The sequence below is a fragment of the Centroberyx gerrardi genome, chromosome 9 (genome assembly GCF_048128805.1).
Source record: "Centroberyx gerrardi isolate f3 chromosome 9, fCenGer3.hap1.cur.20231027, whole genome shotgun sequence".
NCBI lineage: Eukaryota > Metazoa > Chordata > Actinopteri > Beryciformes > Berycidae > Centroberyx > Centroberyx gerrardi.
In genome coordinates, this window is record NC_136005.1 from 32,643,681 (window position 1) to 32,670,900 (window position 27,220).

Sequence of the window (27,220 nt, forward strand, 5' to 3'; positions counted from 1 at the left end):
TTTGTGAAAAAAACGTGTTTTTAGAAAAATGCTCTACAAATAAAGTTATTATTATTATCATTATCAAAAATATGGACAATTGTTAGATATTCCGATAGACCAGACCTTTGATGTAGGAAATTTGTGTGACTGGACTTGCTGGAATTTTAATTGAATATCCCGGCTTTAGAAGTCAACCACCAAAAAAATCCCCAAAAGTCCCAAAAATTCCCCAAAAATCCAAAAGTATTCAGTGTTTTCCCCAGAAATGTTATGATGTCAGGGTGGGAAGGTTTCTGAAACAGCTTTTAGACCATCATGGGACAATAAAACAAAAGCCATATTGGTGAAATTCTTTAATTTATAATAATAAAATAATAATAATAAAAACATATTGACTAGCTGTGGCCAGGAAGGAACCTCCATCATACTACAAGTGGACCACACTGACTGGACTATACTTCATTTTTAAAATATTTTTATGGCATTTCTGCTTTCATTGGACAGTACAGTGGAGAGACGGGAAAGGGGGAAGAGAGAGGGGGATGACATGCGACAAGGTCCCAAGTCAGATTCAAACCCAGGACGCTGCAGTCACATGGGCATGTCAGGAAAAGTATCCCCATAGAAACACATTAACAGCCAGTAATATTATGGCATTAATATTGCAGACATTCCTCCAGAGTGGCTGCTCCTGTAGTGAGGTCAGTTTAGTGTTCTGTACTGCTGGAGATCCAGAACCAGAGCTGGAAGCAGTCAGACCACAGAGCCAGAGAGCAGCCCTCCGCCACCAGGACTGTGGGACGGGGTCAGGGTCAGGGCTGGAGTCGGAAGTCACGGGGTCAGAGGCCGTCCAGAGGTCAGGGAGGTCAACACGAGGCTCCTGGTTGTGTCTGGACCACCAGGTTAGCCTGTACAACTGAAGAGGGGAGAAGTAGAGAATGTTAAAGCAATATTCCACTTGGTTTTGACATGGGGGTTATTCGGCACTTGAACGCCATGAAAACCAGAATACAAACTAATCACCAAGATCAGATGCAGCGGGGACAAGTTTGTAGCGTTCAGATTTTTACTTCCCATTCATTTGAATGAGGCCATGAAAATAGCCTGAAAACTGACATTTAACGCGTTTGTGAACATATTCAACAAGAGATCCCGCTACTGTGATTTTCAACTGACTGTGGGTCCAGTGTTTTAGAACATAATTTCGCCATTTAAAAATAAAAGTAATCCGGTCTCCCAAACAGGAACTACTAACTATATCAATAAAAATGCAAATTTTAGTGTAAAGCAAGAATAGAAGTGCAAAATGGCGAGGGACCCAAGATTGCTTTATTGTCTTAAAAATCTGTTCACCAACGTGTTAAATGTCAATTTTCAGGCTATTTTCGCAACCTCATTCAAATGAATGGGAAGTAAAAATCTGAACGCTACAAACTCATTCCAGCTGCATCCGATCTTGGTGAGTAGTTTATAGTCTGGTTTTCATGGTGGGCAAGTGCCAAATAATCCCCATGTTAAAACTAAACTTGTATCCAAATGGTCAACAAAATGCATTGCAACAAAAATTCTAAAATTCTTCTATGGTTACGTTATCAGTTCAGTGGTGGTTGGAGCCAAACGTGCCTATACTGTGAAAAAAGAAATGGAGAGTTGGAGGAAAAAGAAATACGCAAGTTTCAGTTGTGGAGGGACTGAAAGTTTTTATGGGAAAAGGTTTGCCTTCTGCAAAGTTTGTCGAGTTGATTTCTGAGTAGAGCATGGGGGTCAAAATGAAATGATGATGTCTGTCAATTGATTTATATATCTTCAATAAAATAACTTTTTATAAGAAAATAAAAGATGCAGATGCAGTTGTTGTATTTTATATCCTACAAAAGTCACCAGAATGCAGGAAATAAGATCTTTAAATCTTAACATTTTCTGGGGGAGAATCCCCAAACCCCCTGCTTTGATTTTGAAAATCTCTTTCTCTGTAGTCATGTAATAAACTTGGCTAATAATGATGATAGTGATGTGTGTTTGCACGTGTATATATACAGTATATATATGTGTGTGTGTGTGTGTCCTTACATTTTCTTTAGGTATTGGGGCCGTGGCCAAGCTGACAGCAGCAATGACAAGGGAAGTGAGAGCCAATAGGATGAGAGCAAAGTACAGGTAGTGGACATTAGCCAATACGGCGGGCCGGTAGTCAGTCTGTCCACAGGAAGGAGCTGTATAGCTGAACTCAAGAGCCATCCTGACCAATCCCACCACCAGACCAGTCACCAGGCCCCAGAACGCACCCTGACACACACACACACACACACACACACACACACACACACACACACACACACACAAAAAGATATGGCATGCAGAGTCATATGGTGCTTTAGCTAGGGTTCGACTGATATGTGTTTTTGAAGGCAGATACTGTGTGAAGCTGCCGATAAGTTAACCAATATTTTATGCCGATATTCAACATCTATGAATTTTACTATTTTCATGCAAAAAAAAAAAAAAAATTATAAATATTGAGCATTTCCCCATGGTGCAAAAACCTCTGAAACAGCACTTAGAGACTGTGGGGCACTAAAACTTGATCTCCATTGAAACCAAGGATGAGATACTAGAACTACTATTACTACTACTACTACTACAAATAATTATAATAAAGCATATTCAAGCACACTTGTGTGGTATCTGATCAAAATGTCTCAATAAAATCAGTTCAGGTTAAGATCTTCCCTTGGACAGCCAGTGTAGTATTGATCAATTCTACAATAAATATGTAATCAATCAAACTGCATCATATCCATTATATCAGAGGTGAAGGACACTGTTCCTATTTTTAATAAAAGGACACTATTGGCAGACCCATATATCAGTCTAATTCTATGGCTAGTACACCATACTATTTATAAATTATAGAAACATGCAGAATTTTGTCACTGATATATTAAAAGTTGCTGTGCTGACACATTCTAATGCTAGCTGTGTGTGTATGTGTGTGTGTGTGTGTGTGTGTGTGTGTATGTGTGTGTGTGTGTGTGTGTGTGTGTGTGTGTGTATGTGTGTGTGTGTGTGTGTGTGTGTGTGTGTGTGTGTGAGAGAGAGAGAGACCTGCTCGTTGGCACGTGGCCAGAAGACAGCCATTAGGAATACAGCGGTGATGGGCGGTGCCAGAAAGCTGGTCACTGACTGGATGTAGTCAAACAGTTGTCCACTATTTGCTGTTTGGATGACTGGAATCCACAACAGACTAATACACACCAAGACCAGGATGAACACCCTGAAAAATATACACACATTAGTACTAGTATTAGTACTGGCAGTAATATTAGTCTTATTAGGGCTGCGTGTGCTGACTCAGACTATATTCTTTGCCAGGCAGACCAGAATGAATACATGAGCTGGATTAATTCATGGCAGGCTGGATTCAGCTCATGAGCCTTGAGTTTGACACATGTGGTAAGCATCCTATAAGCATATTTTGAATGGGAGGTATACCTAGCTTTGCCTCCAAACAGCCACACACAGGGACATGCTGCCACTGTCATGTTCCTGAACCATCTTCATCCAGCTGGTTTCCATTTGAGAAAGGCTAGAGTGGACCTGGTTAGCAACAATGTTTAGGTACACTGTGGTGTTCAAATGAAAATAGGATTCATGTTGTTAACCTGCCGTCAGCATGTCACAACAGAAACCAGGATTCATATTGCTAGCCTGCCATGAACATGTCACCACAGAAAATAGGATTCATGTTGTTAACCTGCCATCACAAGTTTTGGTTGACTGTATGGTTTTATGTCCCTTCACCATGGTACATGGTATGCAGGACATTATGTCATCATGGTGGTGTGTGTGTGTGCGTGTGTCTGTGTGTAAACACATTCTTGTGAACACAATAACTCAAAAACAATACAATAGAAACTTCATACTTACACCACAGGTAACCTCTATGGAGTAGATGATCAGATTAGATTTTGGAGCACCTTGTTGAAAACAGATTTTCTTGAAACAACTTGAAACTCCTTAATGCTTTAAGATTTAAGATACAGAGTTCATATTAATACCACCCGTGTGTTATGTGATGATAAGTATGTTGGCGAAGACCTTGTCGGCATTACTACAGACAATGCATCAAACATGACAAAAGCCTTTGAAGTTCCCTGACTTGTGGCGTGGACCACCTGGTCCAGGGTTTTTCCAAGTTGGAAGAGAAGGACAGAGCTGAAACGCAAACGAGCAGCTCTGAACATCCCTAAGAAGTCACTAATCCATGATGTGGTGACCAGACGGAGATCAACATATAAGACCCTGTCAGCCTTAAAGCCTATCCTTGAACTCATAACTACAATCATTCAACAGAGATGACAAAGGAGAAGCAGAGGTATACTTTGACACCAGGTACTCAGACAAAGCACTGAGGGTGATGGACCTAGCATGCGTCATTGATCCCTGTTTCAAGGGAAGCTTTTCAGGTGATCTGGAAGCAACAGTCAACTAATGTGTTCAGGAGGCCATAAAACTGGCACTCGCAAGAGTAAGAGATGAGCCTGCAGAGAGCACCACCTCCAATTCCACTACTGCAGAAACAGAAGAGGAAGGCCTGGCTGGGTTGCTAAAGAAGATCACCTCCACAAGAGACCAGCAGCACCCCAGAAGAAAGGTTAGGTTTGATGATTTGCACTTGGGCAGGTTGATCCAAGTGTATAAAACAGAACATGACTGATTATCAATATGCGTTCTTATGCATTCTTGGGTCCTCCATGATGTGTTTCATGTAATATCTAACTGGCGAAGCATGATTCCAAAACAAAAGAATGAAAGGACGGTGGACGGATAAAGATTTCCTTGCCAGCCGAGAATGCATCGGATGGTGACTTGACTGACAAGAACAAAATTGGAAAGCCCAAGGTTAATTGCGAGAACGACGCATCAAGTCTGAGAAGCGCCATAGTTCATAGTACAGAGCCAGTTGTAACCAAGTGGCCAAAACCATGGGTGAATTTGAAGCCAATAAGGAAGTGGCGGCAGGCGGCATTTCCTCTAACGTCCACTAGATGCTGGCTCCAAAAAGACCCCAAATCCGACCCAACTCCATGCAAGTCAATGGGACCACAACCCAACTTCTCACTCAAAATATAAAGTAAATTTTTTCAACAAGAGATTATAGTCTCAGTAGCTAATTTCACTTCTTCTAATGGGTGTCCTTATTATTATAGGGTTGTTTTCCTAATGATTGACAGGTCGCCTGTCAGGTATCGTCAGGTAGCCGATTATGGACCAATTGCAGGCAGAGCTGCGGACAACCCTCAGGCTCACTCTGGCTGCACCGGCTCCAAAAAATGTCAACATGGCGCCGCTCATAATCCCCAACTTTTGGCTTCAACACGGCCCTTTGGAAACCTATGGGTGACGTCACACTCACTACGTCCATCTTTTTTTACAGTCAATGGTTGTAACAGGTGGGAAAATTAACAGCTGTGTCTTAATCACCTGCACAATGTGAAGCACACAGCCCATCTCAAATTGCAAGGAAGCTTCTCTGTGCTCACTTTCATGAGAAGATCGTTCTCTCCAAGACAACTTGGGAAGAACTTTCTCCACAAGTTCACAAGTAACGACTTGGCATTCTTGGATTTGATAATGAGCTCAGGCCCGATCAGTTCCGTCTCTCTTCCTGCCTAGACACACCTTGTGTGCTCTTAGACTCTCTCTATAGGACTCTTTTATTTTGTTACTTTACCCCTCAACACCCCACGCATCATACCACACTCATCTATGCATGCACTACACTACTGACTTTGCTGACCTCCACATCCCACTGTTCATTCATTATTAGATAAATAAATGCTCCAATAATTTGATTTTCGTTTGTGGTCTCCCTCATTTGTTGCAATCTTGAGTCAAGTGTGCATACTGGAGAACTATTGGTATAGAGGTTTCTTATCATCCCTACAACAAGTGTCCCATCAGAGAGTGGTTAGTGCTGGTGGACACATCCTTTCAAATCAGATCAAAACTGGCACCAGGAAAAGTCAACATGTTGACATTCTTTAACATTCTTTAACCTTGACGAGGCAGCTACAGCTAAGTCAATCATTTTTTTTTACTGATCTATTTCAGGGAAACAGGACAAAAGGCGTATTTGTCATTTATGTGCAAGTGGATTTTATCTTGAACACTTTTGTAGAGGTCAACTGCAAATGCTGCTAAATTTTCAGTAAGCAGTGTACAGCATTCTTGGACTCAAACCCTAGATAGAACTACAACTACTTATTTAGAGACAAAAGGAAAAAAGACTGTCTTTTGTCTTTAGCAGAGATAGTGAAGGTTTAATAAAACAATGGTGTGATATATCCAGTCAATATAGGCCTAGTGTTCAGTATGTACAAAAGTGAACATATTCTGTTTAATAAAATGCAGTGTTTTTAACACTATAGCAATATTTCAGCAAATTTTGTTAAAATACTGTGATAATACCGGGTTATTTGTGGCCATGATTATCGTACTGTAAAAAATGTATACTGTTCCATCTCTAGTCCGGAGTGGATTCACCACAAAAGCTTCTCCCAAGAGGAAACTGATGTCTGTCCTTGTGCGGGAAGTGCAGAATTACGACGTGCAAATATACAGCACCTTAAATTAATTTAGCTTGGGAGGAGATAACACATTTGGTTACCGTGTTGCTCTGGTCCAAGGAGAACCGTTGCCCAATGGAAACTGTTCAATGATATTAGATGAAGAGCCAAACAGAAGCTGGCAGTGAACCACAGGTACAGTTTGGCTACAGAAGAAGGGCATCCACCAGCCAGACCTTGACATTTATAGAGGATGCAGCTGCCTCCACAATACAGACTCCATGCGTCATGGCGCATGCTGACAGTTCTATGTTGAATGACAATCGTTCACATCACTGCCATATGTGTATATAGTTGAAATGAGAAATGCTGTCTTATTTTTTCCTGCTTGAGAGATTTATATCAAAGTCAATTTGGCCAACATATCCACAAAAAGGGTTGGGAAACTTTTGAATGGGATCTGTTCGTGCACACATCGGTTGGTAAAGCCACTAAAATAGCACAGAACACGACTGCGCGTTACGCCATGTGCTTTTGACCTGGTCTGAGCAGGCGGCCGATGCAAGCGCAAATCCGGGTGCAGGTGAGAAACCTGTGTGACAATAATGCCATGCGCCGTCACAAAAATAGAGCCCTTCATCTCAGTAAGGTGTTCTTTAAGTGGTACCACAGCTAGACCGGGCCAGTGGCCTTTTATAACCACCATTGTAACCACTGCCCCAGTGACATATTACTTAAGTCTGACTCAACAAACACTTGGGCCAAGAATTCATAACCTGACCATAACAAAGGAGAAAATTATCAGAAATGATTCAAAAAATAGTTTGTTAAGTGTTATCACATAGTAACGGCCATAGCAATGAACTAATTTGGAAACAATCAGATCCAGCACTGGTTTCAATGATATCCATGCACTTTTTAAGGACGAATCTAAACTAATACAGAAAGGTAAACTGGCTAACCACATGGCTCAAGTTAATGCTTTCACTTTCTATGTTACCAACAGTTTATTTTGAAATGAATGTAACCGAATGTCTCCAAATGCACGTTCTGTTTTTGAAAATGATGTCATCACTTTCATAGTGTAGCCAGGTGAATTATTATTATTAATATTTATTGACAATGCACCATTATAATACTGCAAGAAAATTGTGTGAGATTATGTGTTTTGTCTGTTTAGGACTTTGAAATCTATTGGCCCAAGTGGGCTACTTAAAAGGTTAATCTACTGTCTTCAGGTTAGCGGGCAAAAGGCAATGTCAAGCCATGGCTACCATTAGTGCTGGGCGAAAAAGAACGAACAAAACATTTTGAACAAATCATTCTCGAGCTCGAAAACATACTGAGTCAACAATGGTACGTACTGGTTCCTCCCACTCTGAGTTTCAAAGCTCATTGAACAAGTCTGACAGCTGCTCTTCCAATGCAAGCACTGCAAGCTTAATTCTGTGTAAGTTAAATCAATCTATTGCAGTATACCTTCACAAACAATGACATCTCGAAGGGCCGTTTTGACAACTAAAGATTGGGTCGTCCGCAGACCCGCAGCTCCGCCTGCTATTGGTCCATAAACGACGACCCGTCGATCAAAACGACCCTGTTTTATATCCTTTATATCCAGGGGTTAAAGTGGGATTTGGCAGGTGGGGGAACCCTGTTTCGGGGGGGGGGGGGGGGGGGGGGGGATACATAATTGGTTGGGGGGTCAGAAAAAATTTCCTGCATTTCTACACCACCTAACCTCTTGGATTAAGTCAAGAAACAGCAACCCTGTATAATGTTAACCAAAAATGTTAAATTTTGTTATATTACTAGATTTCAGCATTGAGGTGCTTACATTCATGATTTTGCATAGGCATACTAACCTAAAAACCTATTATTGGGAATCTTGAGAAAGTTTCAGAGCGACAGACACAGAGCGTCCCCGTAACCATAGCAACTCACTCTCACTCCTGCCTGCGTGCGCACGGTGTGAGAGGAGAGGGAGAGACGCAGAAGAGCCGCGGACTGAGATTACTCTGAGCACCATGCATGAGAATAGATTACAATATAATAGATTTGTGTATATTTCTCGCTATTCAGATGGTCTGAATAACTCGCTGCTGCACGGTGCTGCTCTGTCTCGTCTCGTGCGCTGTCAGCGTCCCTTTTCACGCCGCGATGTTATCAGTTATGAATTTGTTTTTCACTGCGTGAGAAAATGGACTTGTGGCGTGAGAGCGTGTGAAAAATGTCAATTGCGTGAGTCTCACGGTCAATGCGTGAGAGTTGGCAGCCCTGTGAACAACCTTGACATTATTATGTATGAAACAATCAGAATTATTTACTTATTAATCGAAGGTGCCGGAACGCCGTTCCGGATCGTTCCGGCCCACTTTAACCCCTGTTTATATCCCGTTAATGACACGATTATTTTGGAAATCGCCATAAAGACACACAGAAGAAGTGAAATTAGCTACTGAGACCATAACCTTGTACCGAAAAAAAATATTGACTTTATATTTTGACCAAGAAGTTAGGTTGTGGTCCCGTTGACTTGCATGGAGTTGGGCCGGGTTTGGAGTTTTTTTGGAGCCAGCATCTAGCAGACGTTAGAGGAATTGCCACCTGCCGCCACTTCCTTATTGGCTGCTTGGTTTGGAGATTAGAGAGGTTTAGGTTTTACATCACCAGTGGGGAGGATTTGTGTTTTATAAAGGTTTAAGTGGCGCTACCCTCAGTAGTAGGAAAGGTGCATTAAGTAAAAGAAAAAACTCCCCACCCCATCATCCTCAGCAGACATTACCTGTGGGGTTCCTCAAGGTTCAATGATTGAAAGATTCATATTACCCATAGACACAATATCTCCTTCCACTGCTATGCTAACTATATGCAGCTAGACTATATGCAGCTTCAGATAGCCTAGCTACTCCTAAACAACTCCACAAACCTTTTCTTGTGTGTGTACATGCATTTGTATCTATGCATATACAGTATGTATCATATGCATGTATGTGTACCTTCCGACCAGCATGAGTTCCCTCTCGGTAGCTCTAGGCCTGGCTCTATGGTAGAGGTCTAGTGTAAACAGGGTAGAGCTGCTATTAAAGATGGAGGTCAGAGACGACATCAGAGCAGCTAACATCACTGCTAGCATTAGACCACGAAGACCTGGACAGACAGACAGTAAGAGAGAGAGACAGGCAGAGAGAGAGAGAGAGGCAAATAGCAAGGTAAGGGTGTAAGGGTAAAGTAAGGGTGAATAATTTTGCCTGTTTACATACAGGTATGGGTCCCATAATAGTCAGATTGTTGGGTTACAGCAACTGAAGACAATGCAATGCAATGGTCAAACTCTGTATATGACTGTGTGTGCGTGTGTGTGTGTGTGTGTGTGTGTGTGTGTGTGCGCGCGCTCGCCTTACCCACAGGCATTAGCTCCATCACTAGTTTAGGGTAGGCGATGTTGGAACAACCAACTGAAGCCCCACACACACTCTGACATACTGCTGGATCCACACAACCTACCTCATCTACACACACAACACACACACAGAAAAAAAACATGTAAATGTTTAGTTAGTAAAATAGGACTAGACATATCAACAAAGAATCAACCAAGTGTCATGCATGTGTGGCCTGGTAATAAACAGTCACATACATATACTCCATAACAGCAAGTTAAAGTGATTCAGTCAAATTAAAGGGGCAATAAGTACGATTTTTAATGCCCCATAACACAAAATGGCCATATTACAGTATATCTGTGCAGGGTTGATAGGATTGTTGATCTCCGAGATCACTAAGTCAACGATTACTTGGCCAGGTGCTGAGATCTCTGGCTTTCAAAACTCACTTTCTGGCCCACAATCTCTGTCTAAACAGCACTTGGCCGACTGGATACTGGATTTGATCTCCCTAGTCTATAAGCGCTCGGGTCAGATCCATCACTTGCAGTGGTGGCTCACTCTACAATTGGGGTTTTCATTTTGTGAGCCCTGCTGAGGGGGAGCGTCACTGGATGACATCTGCAGTGCAGCAGGTTGGGCCTCACCCCTTACATTTGGCAGGTTTTATCAGCTAAATATGGCATCATCCTCATCTCTTTCAGCCTCAGTTTTAGGAGTGGCAGCTGATAGTTAGCTTTATCCCCCCCCTGCCTGACGGGAGTGGTCCTATGATGCTATAACACATGCTCTGGCATGATGGTTTCCTTTTCATTTTGTTCTCCGCCTTAAAATGCAGTGACTGCTACCTGCTGGTAGTGCTGCAGTATGTGCTTCAAACAGCTAAGGGCTTATTTTGGTTATCTGCATACAATGTATTATCTGACATGTTTAACTATGCATATCAACCCTTATAACCCTTATGTATACAACCCTTCACATATCTATGCTTGCAAAATTCACTTTTGTTATGAATGTATATTTCACTATGGGATCAGGAGGTCCTTTTCTGTTCACATAATGGTTAAACCACTGTATATGCATATGACACTGTTCTGCATGTTGACCCACGTTTGGACAGATGTTGGGTCGATTGTATGCCACTTGACTAATTTGGTATACTGTAGTCAAATGGTTACAGGTTCACTGAAATATAATAATAATACACTGTATATAATATAATAAAACACATGTTTGCCACCTGTGATTAATTTGGTGTAATGCTCCTGACCCGAGGGTAGATTGTCAAATGATTCCAGGTTCACTATCACTGATATTTTCACTGTGACTTCAAGGTTCAGATCACTTGCAAAACCTCAAATTAATAATGCTCAGAAATGTGAGGGATTTTCGATGAATATACCATGGTCAAATGAGCTATGGTAGATTCTTCTTAGATAGTATTTTGCCAATGGCTCGTAAAGCAAGTCTGGGAAACAATATAACACCCTGGCATTTTCAGTAATAATAATAATCAGTGATATTAGTGACAAATTCAGTATACTGCATTATTACCGCATACTATTGAAAAGTTATACTGCATAATGGAGCATTCAGGCACAGAGCATGGTATTTCACCTACAATGACCACCAGAATACCCCATTGAGGTGACCCTGTATTCTAACCTGTCCAATGAAATGCGTATGTACAGAGAGCTATGTGTGTGTGCGTGCGTGCACTGTGTGTGTGTGTGAGTGTGTGTGAGACTTACCAGGGAAAAGTGCTCGGCTGATCATGCCTGGCATGACAATGAAGAACATGGGCAACAGTTTCAGGTATCCTCCCAACACACTGCCTCCTTTAGCATGAGACAGAGACCTGGCTGACAAAGACCTTTGGACTATAACCTGCACACACACATTATGATATTTTACAGTTGAAGCTGCCAATAGCTGCTACTACTGCTATTAGTACTACTACTACTAGTACTACTATTACTACTGCTACTATTACTGCAACTACTACTACTACTGTTACTACTACTACTTCTGCTACTACTACTGCTGCTACTACTACCTCTACGAGTCAAGTTTATTTATATAGCACTTCATCACAAAGCATATCTCACAGGACTTTACAGAGCATGAGCCTACATAGATCTAACTGATCAACAATCAATCACAAAACAAAATGATTCAATACAGTATGAAAAAAACAATATTGGCAACATATACCAGTGTACTTATAGTTATTGTTACCTGGTCGGTACACCAGACCCATGTAGCCAGTACAGTCAGACCGAACACCAAACCCGGCCAGGGTAAATCCCCCGTCAACGGGTCTCTTAGCAACCGAAAGGCGTCACTACGTGGCAGGTGGCAGGTGGTGTTAGCAACCGTTACCGAGGGAACCGCTGACGGATAGTGGTCCAAAAGGCCGTCATACCAGCCAACTTTGGAGAATGCTGGAAAATACACACACACACACACACGCACACACACACACACACTCACTCACTATCCTCAACTTCACTGTGTGTGTGGTACAGAGTTGTCAACTCATATAAGGAAAATCAACTAGTAGAGTTCATATACAGTAAGTTCATCTTACTGTAGGTCATATTTGTGAATATGAACAATTCTGATCCATGAAACAAGGGTGTGACATACTATCTGGAGCTTCTCCATTGAAAATGAATGGTAAACAGGTAGAGTTAGACCAATATAATGGTTTGCTAAAATCTGGGTCTGATAATGTACTTTTATAAAAAAAAAAAAGTGATTTGATCCAGTCAGTGTATGATGGATATGATGCAGTTTTGACCGATACTACATATTTATTGTAGAATTGATCAATGCTACACAGTTTGCCCTCTGGGTTTCAGTAGAGTTGTTGTCCCAATTGTCTAAATGCTGTTTCAGAGGCTTTTCCACTTTCCACTGACATGATCATGGTCAAATTCAAATTAAATATTGTCACAAAACGTTAGCTGTGTGTGTGTGTGTGTGTGTGTGTGTGTGTGTGTGTGTGTGTGTGTGTGTGTGTGTGTGTGCGTGTGTGTGTGTGTGTGTGTGTGTTACCTATGAACATGAGTGTGAAGGCTCCCACCACCATGATAACAGTCTGGAGGGCATCAGTATAGATCACTGCTGTCAGACCACCTATACACACACACACACACACACACACACACACACAGGTTTGAATCACTTATTGTATCTATCAGGCATAATGTTTGTGACTATTAAAGACGATTTTTCTGCTCGCTGCCAGCCCTCAGCAGTCGTCGCTAGGGGGCGGGGCGTTCAAGCAGCGCTGCAGACATCAAGTTCGGTTGTGGCCAATATATCAAGTTTGTAGTAGAGCTATTCGGCAGGCCTGCTGTGAACTGTGACAAGCATGATCAAATAAACAAACTTCCACGTTTTCCTGCAAAATATACATAGTCTGTATTTCATAAAATAATGCTTCTGGCATTTGTATTTAAGCTAGTAGCACAGTAAATTTAATTTTACTACTTCTACACTGTACAGTAGGCCTAATCACGCTTACCAGAAATCCTTACTATCTCTGAACCTTTGTCTAAGGAGTTCTCCTGAAGGATATAGCCTATATCGTTAAATACTTTGAAGTGAAATTCTTTTGCTTTTGGAGGTAACGGTAAGTTTAAGAAGTTAATGCGTAATTTCTTTAAGGTAGGCTGACAGAAAGTATGAGAAGCTGAGTTCCTGCTGAATTGCATAGGATATAAAACATTTGTAAAGAGACCACCGATCACTCTGTTTGGCAAAATCTTACTTGAGAAATCATGTCCATCAATCATCAGTGAAGGGGGATGAGGGGGGGCAACCATATAAGGTAGTGCGATTTTAGCCATCAAAATAAAAGAAGTTGGTATGCTTTTAATAAGCTTATCATATTGTTTACGGTTGCACTGGAAATTAAATTTCATACAGAATTCCTCAAAAGGTAAGATGTTGCCAGATTCATCTAATAAATGAGTGACAGACCAAATATTTTTCTCCATCCAGTCACTGAAAAATAAAGACCTATTTCTAAAAAGAATGAATCTGCAATTCCAGATGGGAACGTCGTGCAGTGTGAAATTGTGTTTGTACAATAGTTTCCAGTATAACAATACTTGTGAATGGAATGAGGATAATTTTACAGGTAATTTTTGAACAAAAAAGTCACAACGTAAAAGAAAATCAATACCACCAATCTTTTTAAAAAATTTCCCTGGGAACACAATACCAAAAGCTGTTGCTATTTACTAGAAAGGATCTTAACCATTTGATCTTTAAGGTTCCATTTATACAGCCTGTAGACTACCATCTTCATAATCTTTTACCATGGTTGCTTTCTTTAAATAATGAGGTTTTCTTTTCCAAATATAGTCAGAGTTTAACTTATTGAAGGTCTTTACCGCTTTGTTAGATATGGAAAGAGAATAAGCTGGATAAATGCACTTTGAAAGACTTTCCATCTTTGTTATATAAATGCGACCAAAAAGAGAAAGATCTCTATTTAACCATCTGTCTAACCTTGATTTGCATTCATCCATTTTGTTCCATATATTCAAAGTTTCACTTAATTTAGTATCCTTTGTAATATGTACACCTAAGTATTTGACCGTAGTTTTAATGGGGATATCATATGCTGCCACAAGATGGCAGTCATGTAGCCTATAGCTAATAATTCACACTTTTTCAAGTTCAGTTGTAACCAGATGCTTTGGAAAATAAATCTATAATCTGAATAGCCTTTGGAACCTGCTCAACATTTTTCAAAAACAAAGTTGTGTCGTCTGCCAGCTGACTTATGACTATTTAGTTTTCAAACACACTCAATTGCTCAATATCTGAATTTTTGATAAGAATTGAGAGCATTTCCGCTGCAACTAAGAAGAGTGATGGTGAAATTGGGCAGCCTTGTTTTATACCTCTGATAATTGTAAAACGAGGGGAAGTACCACCTGATAAAGATATTGAGCTATTAGTGTCATGATAAAAGCATTTGATTACATTCCTGAAATTCTTTCCAAAACCACAAAGTTCCAATGCCTTGAAAATAAAAGGATGTTCTACTATGTCGAAAGCTTTATAAAAGTCAAGAAAAAGAATAAAGCCATCATCATTTATATAGTCACTGTATTCAAGCAAGTCTAGGACTAGGCGCACATTGTTATGTATTGATCTACCTCTCATAAATCCTGACTGGGTGTCACTTATTATTTGAGAAAGCCCTTCTTTAAGACGATTTGAAAATATGTGTGTTAGCAGTTTGTAATCATTGTTGAGGAGCGTTATTGATCGCCAATTATCCAATATTTTGGGATCTTTACCTGGTTTGGGAATAAGAACTATTATACCTTGCCTCGTAGTCTGTGGAAGTGATACATTTTCTATAGTTTCTTTTAGTGTTTCAAATAAAAGTAATTTGATATGTTCCCAAAACATAGGGAGACATTTACAGCGAGAAGAAAATCAAATCCCAATCTGCAATTGGTTGCTGCTTCAGCGCGTCACTGCTAATTTGCATAAAGTTCACCTCAGCTCAACTTCAACTCGTCGCCGGCATCGCGCCGCTTGCTGCTGCCACGGCGTCGGACGTCTCTCGTCGCCAGCTCCCATTGAAAATGAATGACTGCCGGCCGCTTTTGTAGCTCATGACGCTTTTGGTGTGAGCGCACAGTACACCAAACCAAGTTCCTAGCAAATACTTGTTCCATACTGACAATGGAGGAGAAACTGATTGTTGCAGTCTGTATGACCCGTCCTTGTTCGTTTATAGAGACAAAAACAAACAAAAAAATGATGCATGGAAGAAGGTGTCAGAGATACTAAGGATTTCTGGTAAGCGTGATTAGGTCTACTGTACAGTGTAGAAGTAGTAAAATTAAATTTACTGTGCTACTAGCTTAAATACAAATGCCAGAAGCATTATTTTATGAAATATAGACTAGGTATATTTTGCAGGGTTAGGGTTATATTGGCCACAACCGAACTTGATGTCTGCAGCGCTGCTTGAACGCCCCGCCCCCTAGCGACGACTGCTGAGGGCTGGCAGCGAGCAGCCAGCGACCAGAGCGCCCAGCGGCGCTCATGACGCTTCTGGTGTGAGCGCACTCGCCTAATTTGCTGCCGACGATGTCTACCTCTTGCATAACAACAAGAGGTAGCGATATGAATGCTTATGTTGGTTGCGCGCACAAACAGATGCTAGCCTATTATTTTTATTATTAGGGCCCGAGCACCGACCGGTGCGAAGCCCTATTGTAATGCAAGGAATTATTATTATTTTTCCCCCGAATGAATCGCATTTTTGAGGGGCTAAAGGTGCTCGAAAACGCACGCAACTTTGCACACGCCTCAGAGTGGTGAAAAATTATATATTTTATGCATCTTGCGCATGGGTGTGGCAAAATGGCTCAATAGCGCCCCCTACAAAATAAAAAAAAATACCCCTCGCGCTACGTTTCACCTACATTTACGAAATTTTGTAGGCACATGTATCATGTCCAGACTTAAAAAAAAACCTCAATGGGTGCCATGACCTAAACCCAACAGGAAGTCAGCCATTTTACATTTATTGTGGCATTTTTGGCCATTTACAGGGGTCATACTTTAACGAACTCCTCCTAGGAGGTTAATCGGATCCACCTCAAACTTGCTCAGCGTATATAACAGACCTTGACGATGAAAAGTTGGTAAAAGCTTGAGTTTTCGTCCAACGGCGTGGGCGTGGCGAGGCGAGGCGTGGAATTTCCATGTTTCGCCACGAAACAGGAAGTGCTTTGTAACTTCACTGTACATGGTCACATCTGCCCCAAACTTCACATGTTTGATGAGAGTCCCGGCCTGAACACATCTACAGGCCAATATTCACTTATGGTCATAGCGCCACCTACTGGCAACACAGGAAGTGGTTTGTAACTCGACTGTACATGGTCAAATCTGCCCCAAACTTCACACATTTGATGAGCGTCCTGGCCTGAAGACCTCTACATGCCGATATTCAGTTATAGTCATAGCGCCACCTACTGGCAAAAGGAAATGACATGTTTTATAATGAAAATTCAGAGCCGCGTCGACCAGTCGGTGTCCAGTAACGACGCCACGGCTGCGGCACACCCCGATGTGCACAAAGTGCGAGGGCCCGATCATCGCTGCTTGCAGCTTTAATTATTTTTTTTATTTTTTTTTTATGTCATTTTAAATAGTTGTGGTGTGTGGCTTAGGAGGTGTCTTCATGTATTTTTTTCTGTTTTATGTGAAGCACATTGGATGAAATGTGCTATATAAATAAAGTTTGCCTTGCCTAGCCTATTATTTTTATTATTATTCTATTATTTTGCTAGCCCAAGCTAGCAAAATAATGAATAAAATAAGAAATAACTACATTACTAATTTTAAGGGGATTCCCCTGGTTCCCATGGTTTTCCATCACCCATCTTCCTGTTTCCATTACTGTTAGGTTGGCAGGTATGCCCTTTCTCTTTCTTATCAATTGTGTGGTGATGTGTTGAAGTGGTGATGTTCAGCCTCTTAGTTGAATCACTATTCGCTATTGCTAATCGCTGATAGAGAGTTTTACTGTAGCAAAACATTTTTTAATGAAAATGTCAGATCATTACTTGTCTTGATCAGGGTGTACAGCAGATTTAAAATCAACAAAAATCATACCATTAAAGCTACTACCACTATAATTCCGGGACAAATAGTATAAACACATAGAGAGCAACACATAGAATGAACCAATTTTATCCACGGTGGCCTCATTTTTCTACAGCCATTAAACTATGCTATCAAAACTAATTTAAGAATGATATATTGAGGTAAATATATGTATGGCCTTTAAATGCCACTTTCAATTATATAGAATCCATTGTTAGCAGAGCTGGAGAAAAAAGTCATTCTACTCAGTTTAACTCGTACTCACACAGTTACTCCTCCTTGTAGGGCCGTGTGGTTTAATGTTGAGACTGTGTGTGTGTGTGTGTGTGTGTGTGTGTGTGTGTGTGTGTGTGCGCGCGCGCGCATGTGTGTACCTGCCACAGTGTAAGCAGCAGTGACCAGCAGCAGGATGCCGGTGGACAGGTAGAGATCCCAGCCCAAAGACACCTGGATGAACAACGCCCCGGAGAAGATATCTGTCTGGATAACACACACACAGCCAATTTCTCCAACATTTCAATTCAGTAAGTCGATTCGAATATCAAATAAGAGAGGTTTATTTACAGTATATCAAAATAAAGCTCTTAATGAAGTCTAAATCTGAATAAGACTGCAAAACAGCTGATTTCAACTGGACTTCAATTAGGAGGGTGTTCAATCAAACTTTGGTTCTCATTAACTTATTGTTGCTCTAAACCGGTAACGCTTAATTTTCCGGGTCCGCAATTTCCTAATAAGTTCCTAGAAAGGAACTGTTAATTTCTTAGGAAGTTTCCTGGAAAGAACTATGAAATTATGTTCTAATTGTAGGGAAAATAGAGAAAGAGTTCATGGTAGTTGGTAAGTACCTCCAATTTCTTTTGTTGTTTCCAAGACAGAATTATGTAGATTATGTAGTAGTTATATAGAAATAGAAATTAACTAAAGAATTCAACAAATAACTATATTATATAATTATATGAATAATGACTTATGATAATTGACTTCTGCCTATTATTTTTCCAATAAATAGTTTATAGTTTTGCAGTTCTTTCCAGGAAATTCTTTTAGAAATTGACAGTATCTTATTGACTCCACCAGACTGCTTACATTTTCTATATAACTACTACATCATTTCATGGTTCTTTCTAGGAAACTTCCCAAGAAATGAACAGTTCCTTTCTAAGAAGTGATTAGGAAATTGTGGACCCAGAAAATAAAGCGTTACTCGATCATTCTGTGTGTTTGCATGCGTGTGAGTGAGCGTGTTTGCGTCTTACAGATATTTTGGTGAAGATGTAGAGAATGAGTGACAGAACAGACATATAGATGCGTATCCTCTGGCCTCCGAAGCGTTTGGCCAAGTACTCCGGCATGGTCACCACACCAGCAGAGATATAGACCGGTACGAAGAGCCAGCCCAGAGCCACCAGCACCCACGCTGCCTGCAGCAACATACATACACATTAGACTTTCAACAATGGGATCTGGTCCAGTCAATTAATATTTTGAAGGGGAGATTGCGATGTTAGTTTGATGCTGCAACTAACATAAAAATGAACAACCAGAGGTGTGACCAAGTCAGCTTGGCTCGAGTCCCAAGCCAGTCTCAAGTCTTGAGGCAGAAGTCTCAAGTCTAAGTGTAGATTACCAAGTCAAGTCCAAGTCAAGTCCATGTCATTAATGTCAAGTCTCAAGTCTAAATGTAGAACAGCAAGTCAAGTCAGAACAAATCAAGAGTCCAGTATCAATTTAATATCTTAAAGAAAACTAAATATCTGGGACTTTTCAATGCAATATGGTTTTAGTAGGATAAAAACGTGATAAGAGCATCATGAGTTTGATTTCTATAATCAGTTTCAACTTCAATACATTCAATCATTTCATACAAATTCAGAAAACAGAATTAGGGGGATTTTCCAAGAATTAAGGGGTGAATTAATGTAAATAAATGAAAATGTAATGTTATTTTAAGGGATTACTGGTTCGTAGAGGGATGTCACTCCTTAATCAAGTCATTGAAATTGCATGAAATTTGGTATACATGCTGTAGAGCCGTGTAGTCAAAATATAAAGTTTGCTCATGATTGGTGAAAAGAGGTGTGGTGTAGCCCAGTGTTTTTCTCCTCCAGGTTTTTGCTCCAGCCCGTCTCTTGCACACCTGATCCAATTAAGGCTTACATATTGTGTGTGCAGCAGCTGTATTTATTTGTCTGCGTTTCAATGGACAGTTTGGGTCCCATGGTTAAAATGCTGTTTCAGAGGCTTTTTCCACCCTGACTGAGAATACACCAACACCCAGTCTCTCTCTCTCTCTCTCTCTCTCTCACACACACACACACACACACACACACACATACAGTACCGTGCAAAAGTCAGAGACCACCCGTTGGTTTGTTTAATTTCCAGTCAAAACGGCCGTTAAGTTCACATTATTTATTTTTCAGTGTCAGGAAATGCAGGAAACACATATTTAACACAAAATGACACGAAAGCCTCCACAACTAAATAGAAATTTTAAAAAATTCAGTATTTAGTGTGTCCACCCTTTGCCTTTATTACAGCTTCCATTCTTTTTGGGAGACTTTTTCAAATCTGAAGCAAGAGTGGAGCTTGATTTTTTTTTCCTCTCTCAAAGATGAAAGCTTTAAGTGCTGTCTATCTGATGGTGAGAGTTTCGCTGCTCTACCAGGTCTTGCATGGTTGTTCCCATTTTCCCTATATCTTGCAATTATTTTTTTAACTCTAGTTTTGGAAACTCCTCTACTGTTTTTTCACTTAATTTCCTTTGATGTTCACCTTCCTTATGCAAGTGTATTATCTTCTAGCAAATCACATCAGAAATATCGCCTTTAGCCATTTTAGATGCACATGAGAAAGAAATGTGCATCTAAAAAGGCAGCTGGGTGTGCTTGAGACGTTTGTGTGAATGTTAGTGTCGCTTTTGAAGGGAAAGTGTGCCGACATCATGTTAGACACTTTTGGGAACAACTTTTGTTGGTTTTAAGATTGGAAGGATGAAAAAGTTAAAGTGGCAGTAAAGAGTGGACAAATTAAATATTGATAGATTTGATATTATCAGAGGTGTGGCCAAGTCAACTTTGCTCGAGTCCCAAGTCAGTCTCAAGTCTTGAGGCACAAGTCTCAAGTCAAGTTTCAAGTCTAAATGTGGATTACCAAGTCAAGTCCAAGTCAAGTCCATGTCATTAATATCAAGTCTCAAGTCTAAATGTAGAACAGCAAGTCAAGTCAGAACAAATCAAGTCCAGTATCAATTTAATATCTTAAAGAAAACTAAATATCTAGGACTTTTCAATGCAATATGGTTTTAATAGGATAAAAACTTGGTAAGAGCATCATGAGTTTGATTTCTATAATCAGTTTCAACTCAATACTTCAAACAGAATTTAAATTCAGTCGTCTGGTTTATTTATTTATTTATTTTTTATTTAACCTTTATTTAACCAGGAAGTCCACTTGAGATTCAGAATATCTTTTACAAGGGAGACCTGGCCAAGACAGCAGCAAATAAGGAGGAGAACAGGAGCAATTAAACATTATAAACACAACAAGACAAAACAAGTAGATACATTATAAAACTATAAAACAGTGAGTTCAAATACATAACATGTCTGACCCAACAGAGAGACAGTCACAAAGACAGGGGGCAGTGAGGAAACAACCTATAAAAAGCAAGAGCAGAGTCCGATTGACTTGGATACCAAATCGCTCACAAAGGCCTTATACTCGTTCATTGGGATGAGTGTCTTAATTTTTAGATCATTTTGTAGCATGTTCCAAGTAGGGGCCGACACCATAAAGGATTTTTTGGCCATTTCAGTGCGGGACTTGGGGATTGACAATTGCAAAAAGTCATTGGATCGTAGACTATAATGAGTCTGTGCTTTCTCCTTGATATAAGAACATAGATATGTACAGTGCCTGAAATGGGCCGGTACTCACCGGCACTGAGTACCGGCACTTCTGATTTTTGTCCACATGAGTACCGTTACTTCTTATTCCATACCGCCACCTCCTGGTACGCCTTAGTTGAATGAAGAGAGTATCTCCGTATGAAAAAAGTGCGCCATAGACTTGATAGGGCTTCATTTAAGCAGACAGCATCCTACAGACTGAAGGCAGCACTCCGCTCACACACGGTGAGTCAAACTGCAGCCGAAAACAAAGCTACATAGATCAAGTGAAGAGGTGTCACTCTGGCCCTAAATTAAATAGCCTCTTGTAATTACGTGTTCTGCAATATTAAAACCATTCTACTGACGTTTTGCCCCGCAAAGGCAGATTGTAAAGAATATAATGGCTTACATTCTGATGCAGGACTTTGTGGGCAAAACGACAATGGAATGATATTAATTGTGCAGAAAAAATAAATACATTTATATTGTGAGCAGAGTGATGCCTCTTCACTTGATCTGATGAAGCAGAGCAGTCAGTTTAGCACAGGGCCGTTAAAGTGTCAATCATGAAGAAATTCATGGTAATCAAACGCCAATATGTCCAATCAACACTACTGGTCAGGTGCCAATAGAGAGAGAAAAGAAAACAGAGGATTTGCAAGCACAAATGAAAGCTATGTTATTGCGCCAAGGAGGAATAAATGTACGTAAAAAGTTACATAATGCTAGTTTTCTTATATCATGTCTGTCAACAACAAAAGGTCAATATTGCTTTGTTACCACTACCTCCAAAAAGCACAGACAGCTCTGTCCGTCAGTTATATAAAGACAATATTGACCTCTGTCTATTTGCATCAGTCTTCTGTATGCTTTTAAGTATGTAATCTTTCTCTGATGTAATCTTTCTCTGATATTATTACAGCACTAACCCAGCACATTTTTCTGTGTTGATTTTTTTTAAATGGCAAGGTACGGTAAGTTAGGACTAGTTGTTTTGCAGTTAAACTGACTGCAGTCTTGTTTCATTTTCAGTTGGTTTTATTGTAGCATATATGCAATATTATATTTGTATGTAATGAAATGCATACAAAAATAAATTTGAAGTGGGATATATTACCAAGATATGCATATAAATATAAATATGTCCAAGACACATGCGATGCTCATGTCATGCAACTGCTGAATTAGGGTACTGGCACCTTTTTTGGTCCAATTCAGGCACTGGATGTGTAGGCAATTTCCCAAGAAGTGCTTTGTAAATAAAAATATACCAGTGACTGAGTCTGCGCACAGACAAGGATGGCCAGTTCACCTTAAGTTCACCTCAGCATATAAGTGCAGTGGTGAGTACGGGCTTTACAATTTGTAATGAATCTCAGTGCACTGTGATACACAGAATCAAGAGAATGGAGACAAAGCCGGCGCATTCATGTAAAGCAGATCTCCATAATCAAGTAAGCAACTAAATTCTTCTTGGCCACAAAAGAAAAGCATTGTTTGTTTCTAAAGTAAAACCTAAGTTTCAACTTCAGTTTCTGTAAAAGCTGTTCAATATGTAGTTTGAACGACAGATTGTCATCAATCAAAATCCCCAAATATTTATAACAAGAGACAATCTCAATTTGCTTTCCTTGAGTAGTTACAATACCTGGGGAGTAAGCAGGTTTCTCCCTGGAGTGTATAAAGATCATTAGTTTAGTTTTGTCTGCGTTCAAAACCAGTTTCAGTTGAAAAAGTTGAGACTGTACAATATTAAAAGCTGACTGTAAGAACCCAAGAGCAGCATTGAGGGTGGAAGCACAGCAGTAAATAATGGTGTCAGCATAAAAATGCAAATTAGCATCAGGTACATTCTGACCCAAGCAATTTATGTAAATGGTAAATAACAGTGGGCCCAGGACTGACCCCTGAGGTACGCCCTTGTATACATTTAAAAAGGCTGAAGTGAGACCCTCAGATTTTACACATTGCACCCTGTCAGTAAGGTAGTTGGAAAACCATTCAACAGCATGTTCAGACAGACCAATGTTAATCAGCCTCCGTCTTAAAACATCAAAATCAACAGTATCAAAAGCCTTGGATAAATCAATAAATAAGGCAGCACAACTTAGCTTGTTGTCCACAGATGCATACAAATAATTTACACCTTTCATAGCAGCTGTTATAGTGCTATGTTCCTTCCTGATACTGCGATAAAATCCTGTTTGTATACAAAAAGCCCTTAAGTTGATTACTGGTCAAAGATTCAAGAATCTTTGCCAGAGGGGACAAAATGGAGATTGGTCTGTAGTTGTTCAATAATGAGGGGTCTCCGCCCTTTACGGTGGAAGAAATCTCATCACTTACAATCTAAGTCATTTACACAAACACAAGATCTTTTGTCAAGACTTTAGAAACCTTTTCAAGTCATCAAAGTACGAGTCAAAGTCAAGTCCCAAGTCAAGTCAAGTCTCAGGCAATTAAAATTGTGACTCGTGTCTGACTTGAGTCCAAATCATCTGACTCGAATCCCCACCTCTGGATATTATACTTAGTGTTGGAGGCTTTTGTGTAATTTTCTGTTAAATATACATGTTTCCTGCATTATTGTTAAAAAATAAATAATCTATACTGAATCTGTACTGAATGGCCGATTGACTGGAAATGAATTAAACGAAAGGGTGTTCTCTGACTTTTACACAGTAGTGTACACACATGTCAGTGGCAGTGTTTCGTACGTTCCATTCGAACCCGCCGACAGCGATGCCTCCTGCTGCTCCTGTTCCAGCCAGACCGATGAACAGACCGCTGCCAACATTACTGGACATCAGAGACGCCCCGATCTGTACACAAATAATACAAAATACTAATGATAATAATTAACTAAAGAACAGAATAGAACAGAACAGAACAGAATACAATAGGACAGAAAAGAATGGGATTGAATAGAACAGATGAGAACAGAACAGAATAGAACAGGACAGGACAGGACAGAACAGAATAGAATTACCAATTACAACACAACACAGAGTTTAGGATACTCACAGGCCACCAGCTCATTGAACGGCCCGCCAGGAAGTAGCCGCCCACAGTGCTGCGATTGGCTCGCACCGACGACTGGCGAGGAGACAGAAGTAAAGATTACCACCTATCCATGGAAATACTCTTTGCTGATTCCCTGGAAAAAAATATTAATACTGGATGGGACGATATATCGAAATTCAATATATCACGATACAAAAATGTGACAGTACGTATCGTCGGACAGAAAAATGAATTGTGATATTTGCTCCATTTTATTCTGCTGTAGTAATCACAAATCAGACAGCTTGCCCATCACAATTTCACAAGCTTTCCATGATCTAAATTATATTATTTAGATAATTTAGATCACTTTGTAATGACATTTTTAAATTGTTGTTTACATTCTAGCAAGCTAATGCCATCGCTCGAAAGATTTGTCTCAGAAATAAACATAGTTCTGCACAGTCTGACTTGCCACTGAACTTTTATTTATTACATTGTATCGTGGTTGTATCGAATCGTGAACCCCATATCGTGTATCGAATTGTATCAGGAGATAAGCCGAACGTCCCATCTCTAATGAATAGGATTAACCTTGTTGATCCTGAGGGGAAAGTAGGTCAAATATAGGTCTAATACAAATATACTGTATGAATCAGTGCTGGGTTCACTTTCAATTCTATTGATTTTGGATGTGGATTTTCTTCAAAATCCAAATACTGAAAAACTCCCACCTCACATACACCCTATTAGTGGTAATTGAGAACTTGGCTTTTATTCAGGACTTTTCTATATAGTTTTTGGTCGATTGTCCCGTTAGTCAACGTTAAGAATCTGGAGCAAAGAACCAACTCTGTCACAGCGCACTGATATTCTTCAGGCAGACAGGTGCAAGCAGGGAAATGAGATACAGAGCAACAAAGAGAATATTCAAAGTGCAAGTCTTTCTGCCTGAAAGTGAAGAAGGCAGCCATGCCATGTCATTCCTTCAATGCAAGCTACTGGAAAGAAAATGGGAAAACTCCTCAAGAACTTTGATTTTCAGGCTGCTTAGGAATGGTGAATTATTTGAGATGTTTCACCATACAATTGCAGTGAATGGAGAGAAAAAAAATGCAATTCTCCAATCATCTCTACTGGAGCACCGGAGCAACAGATAAAGAATCACCAATTTTGGGGTTATATCATGGCCAGGAAGCTACAAGGTAGCTCCAAGCTCCAAGGTACAACCAAAGTTCAACATCACTTTAATCTAGACATTGGATCAGTCAAAAGAGCTTTATCTGTAAATTTAAGACTAAGCTTGTGTGCACAAGGAGTCAGGTCATTTATTAATATGTAAAATATATTAGAATGATTCAAACATAATCTTGAAATAGTAAATGTGTAAAATGTATCGAGTCACTTTCAGATCTTACCCAGATCCCAACCACCATGACAAAGATAAAGTAGACAACGACCACAGCAATGTCAGCAGCTTCCAGGCTGAAACTGGTGCTGGGAGTCATCGTAGTGGACAACCCAGTGGTGCTGCTGGCTGCATGCAAAATACACAGTACAATATATTTCACTATGGTAGGACATATTCTCTCTTTATTGGAAATACTGCCTTACAAGTTCATGAATGGTTAACTGGACTCCTTGCAACATCATCTTGTAAGCCTTGTATAAACACAGCAAAGTAGACCCAAGTAATACTGCTTCATTCTGTGTTCACATTATTATTCAATAAATAATTTTGCCTGTCTGCAATTATTGATGTTGAGAACTGGGAAAGCCCAAAACTCAGCAGTGACAGTGACAGGGCTGAATTTCCTATGGATGTCTGATGAAGAGTGAAAAATGTTAACACAATCATACTTTTTGTTAACAATCTACATAAAATACCCCATACTGACAAAGGGAAGACATTTTTAAAAACTTTTTGCAAACTTATTTAAAAGGAAATACAGAACTATCTCATTTAAAATGTTCAACCCCAGTAGAAGCACTTCTGGCAGTGATTACAGCTTCCAGTTTTCTTGGTTACCTCTGGATCAGCTTGGCATATCTGGCTTTTGAGATTTTTATCTTCAATTCATTCCACAGATTTCCAACGGGATTGAAGTGTGGAATTTGGCTGGGCCACTCAAGGACATTCACACCCTTGTTCTGAAGCCATTCTAGTGTTGATTTGGCTGTATGCTTAGGGTCACTGTCCCACTGGAACAGAAATCTTTACCCCAATCTAATGTCTTTGGCACTCTGAGGCAGGTTCTCGAAGAATTTGCTTGTACATAGGGCTATCCATAAAAACTTTTCATAAGATGGTTGTCATATTGAGTCAGTTTATGATTAATTAAGAATGGAAGCAAGCCCAGCCTGCACAGAACCTAAAAACAGGAAACTGAATGAGAAGAGGATCCAGACCTGTGGCGAGACTGGCAGACATGTTGACTCCTTACAAACAATAAATCCTCCAATGTTTCTCTTCTGTATTATTTCTCCAGACAGCATTAGCTTTGAGACTCCCCGTGTGAAGGGGCTTGTCTATTCCGCTGGTGAACTTGACTGCAGTATGTGAATCTGTGCAATAAACCTTTAGCTGTCAATTATTAATCACTTTGTTATCGTGACAGTCAGGTAATCCATTTCACTGGTAAACTATTATCACCAGGGTTAGACCGATATATGGAATCTGGTCCAGTCTGATATAATGGATATTAAAGGTCCCATAGTCTACACTTTC

The 27,220-nt window shown here is 40.1% G+C and overlaps 1 protein-coding gene across 2 annotated transcripts; it reads right to left on the reverse strand.

Moving 5' to 3' along the window:
* Window positions 1-586: 586 nt before the first annotated feature.
* Window positions 587-26,923, reverse strand: slc5a9 (solute carrier family 5 member 9). Of its 2 annotated transcripts, XM_071903495.1 has the most exons (14): window positions 26,902-26,923; window positions 25,911-26,029; window positions 24,514-24,585; window positions 24,207-24,311; window positions 18,853-19,017; window positions 17,968-18,073; window positions 12,998-13,078; window positions 12,176-12,381; window positions 11,689-11,824; window positions 9,956-10,063; window positions 9,551-9,701; window positions 3,088-3,256; window positions 2,053-2,268; window positions 587-898 (listed from the first exon to the last, which is right to left on the reverse strand). In XM_071903495.1, the coding sequence occupies exons 1-14, from the start codon at window positions 26,921-26,923 to the stop codon at window positions 587-589; spliced, it is 1,968 nt and encodes a 655-aa protein (XP_071759596.1). The 2 variants fall into 2 exon arrangements, with proteins under 2 accessions (XP_071759596.1, XP_071759597.1); XM_071903496.1 differs by lacking the exon at window positions 26,902-26,923 and having other exon boundaries at window positions 24,514-24,572; window positions 25,898-26,000.
* Window positions 26,924-27,220: the final 297 nt, after the last annotated feature.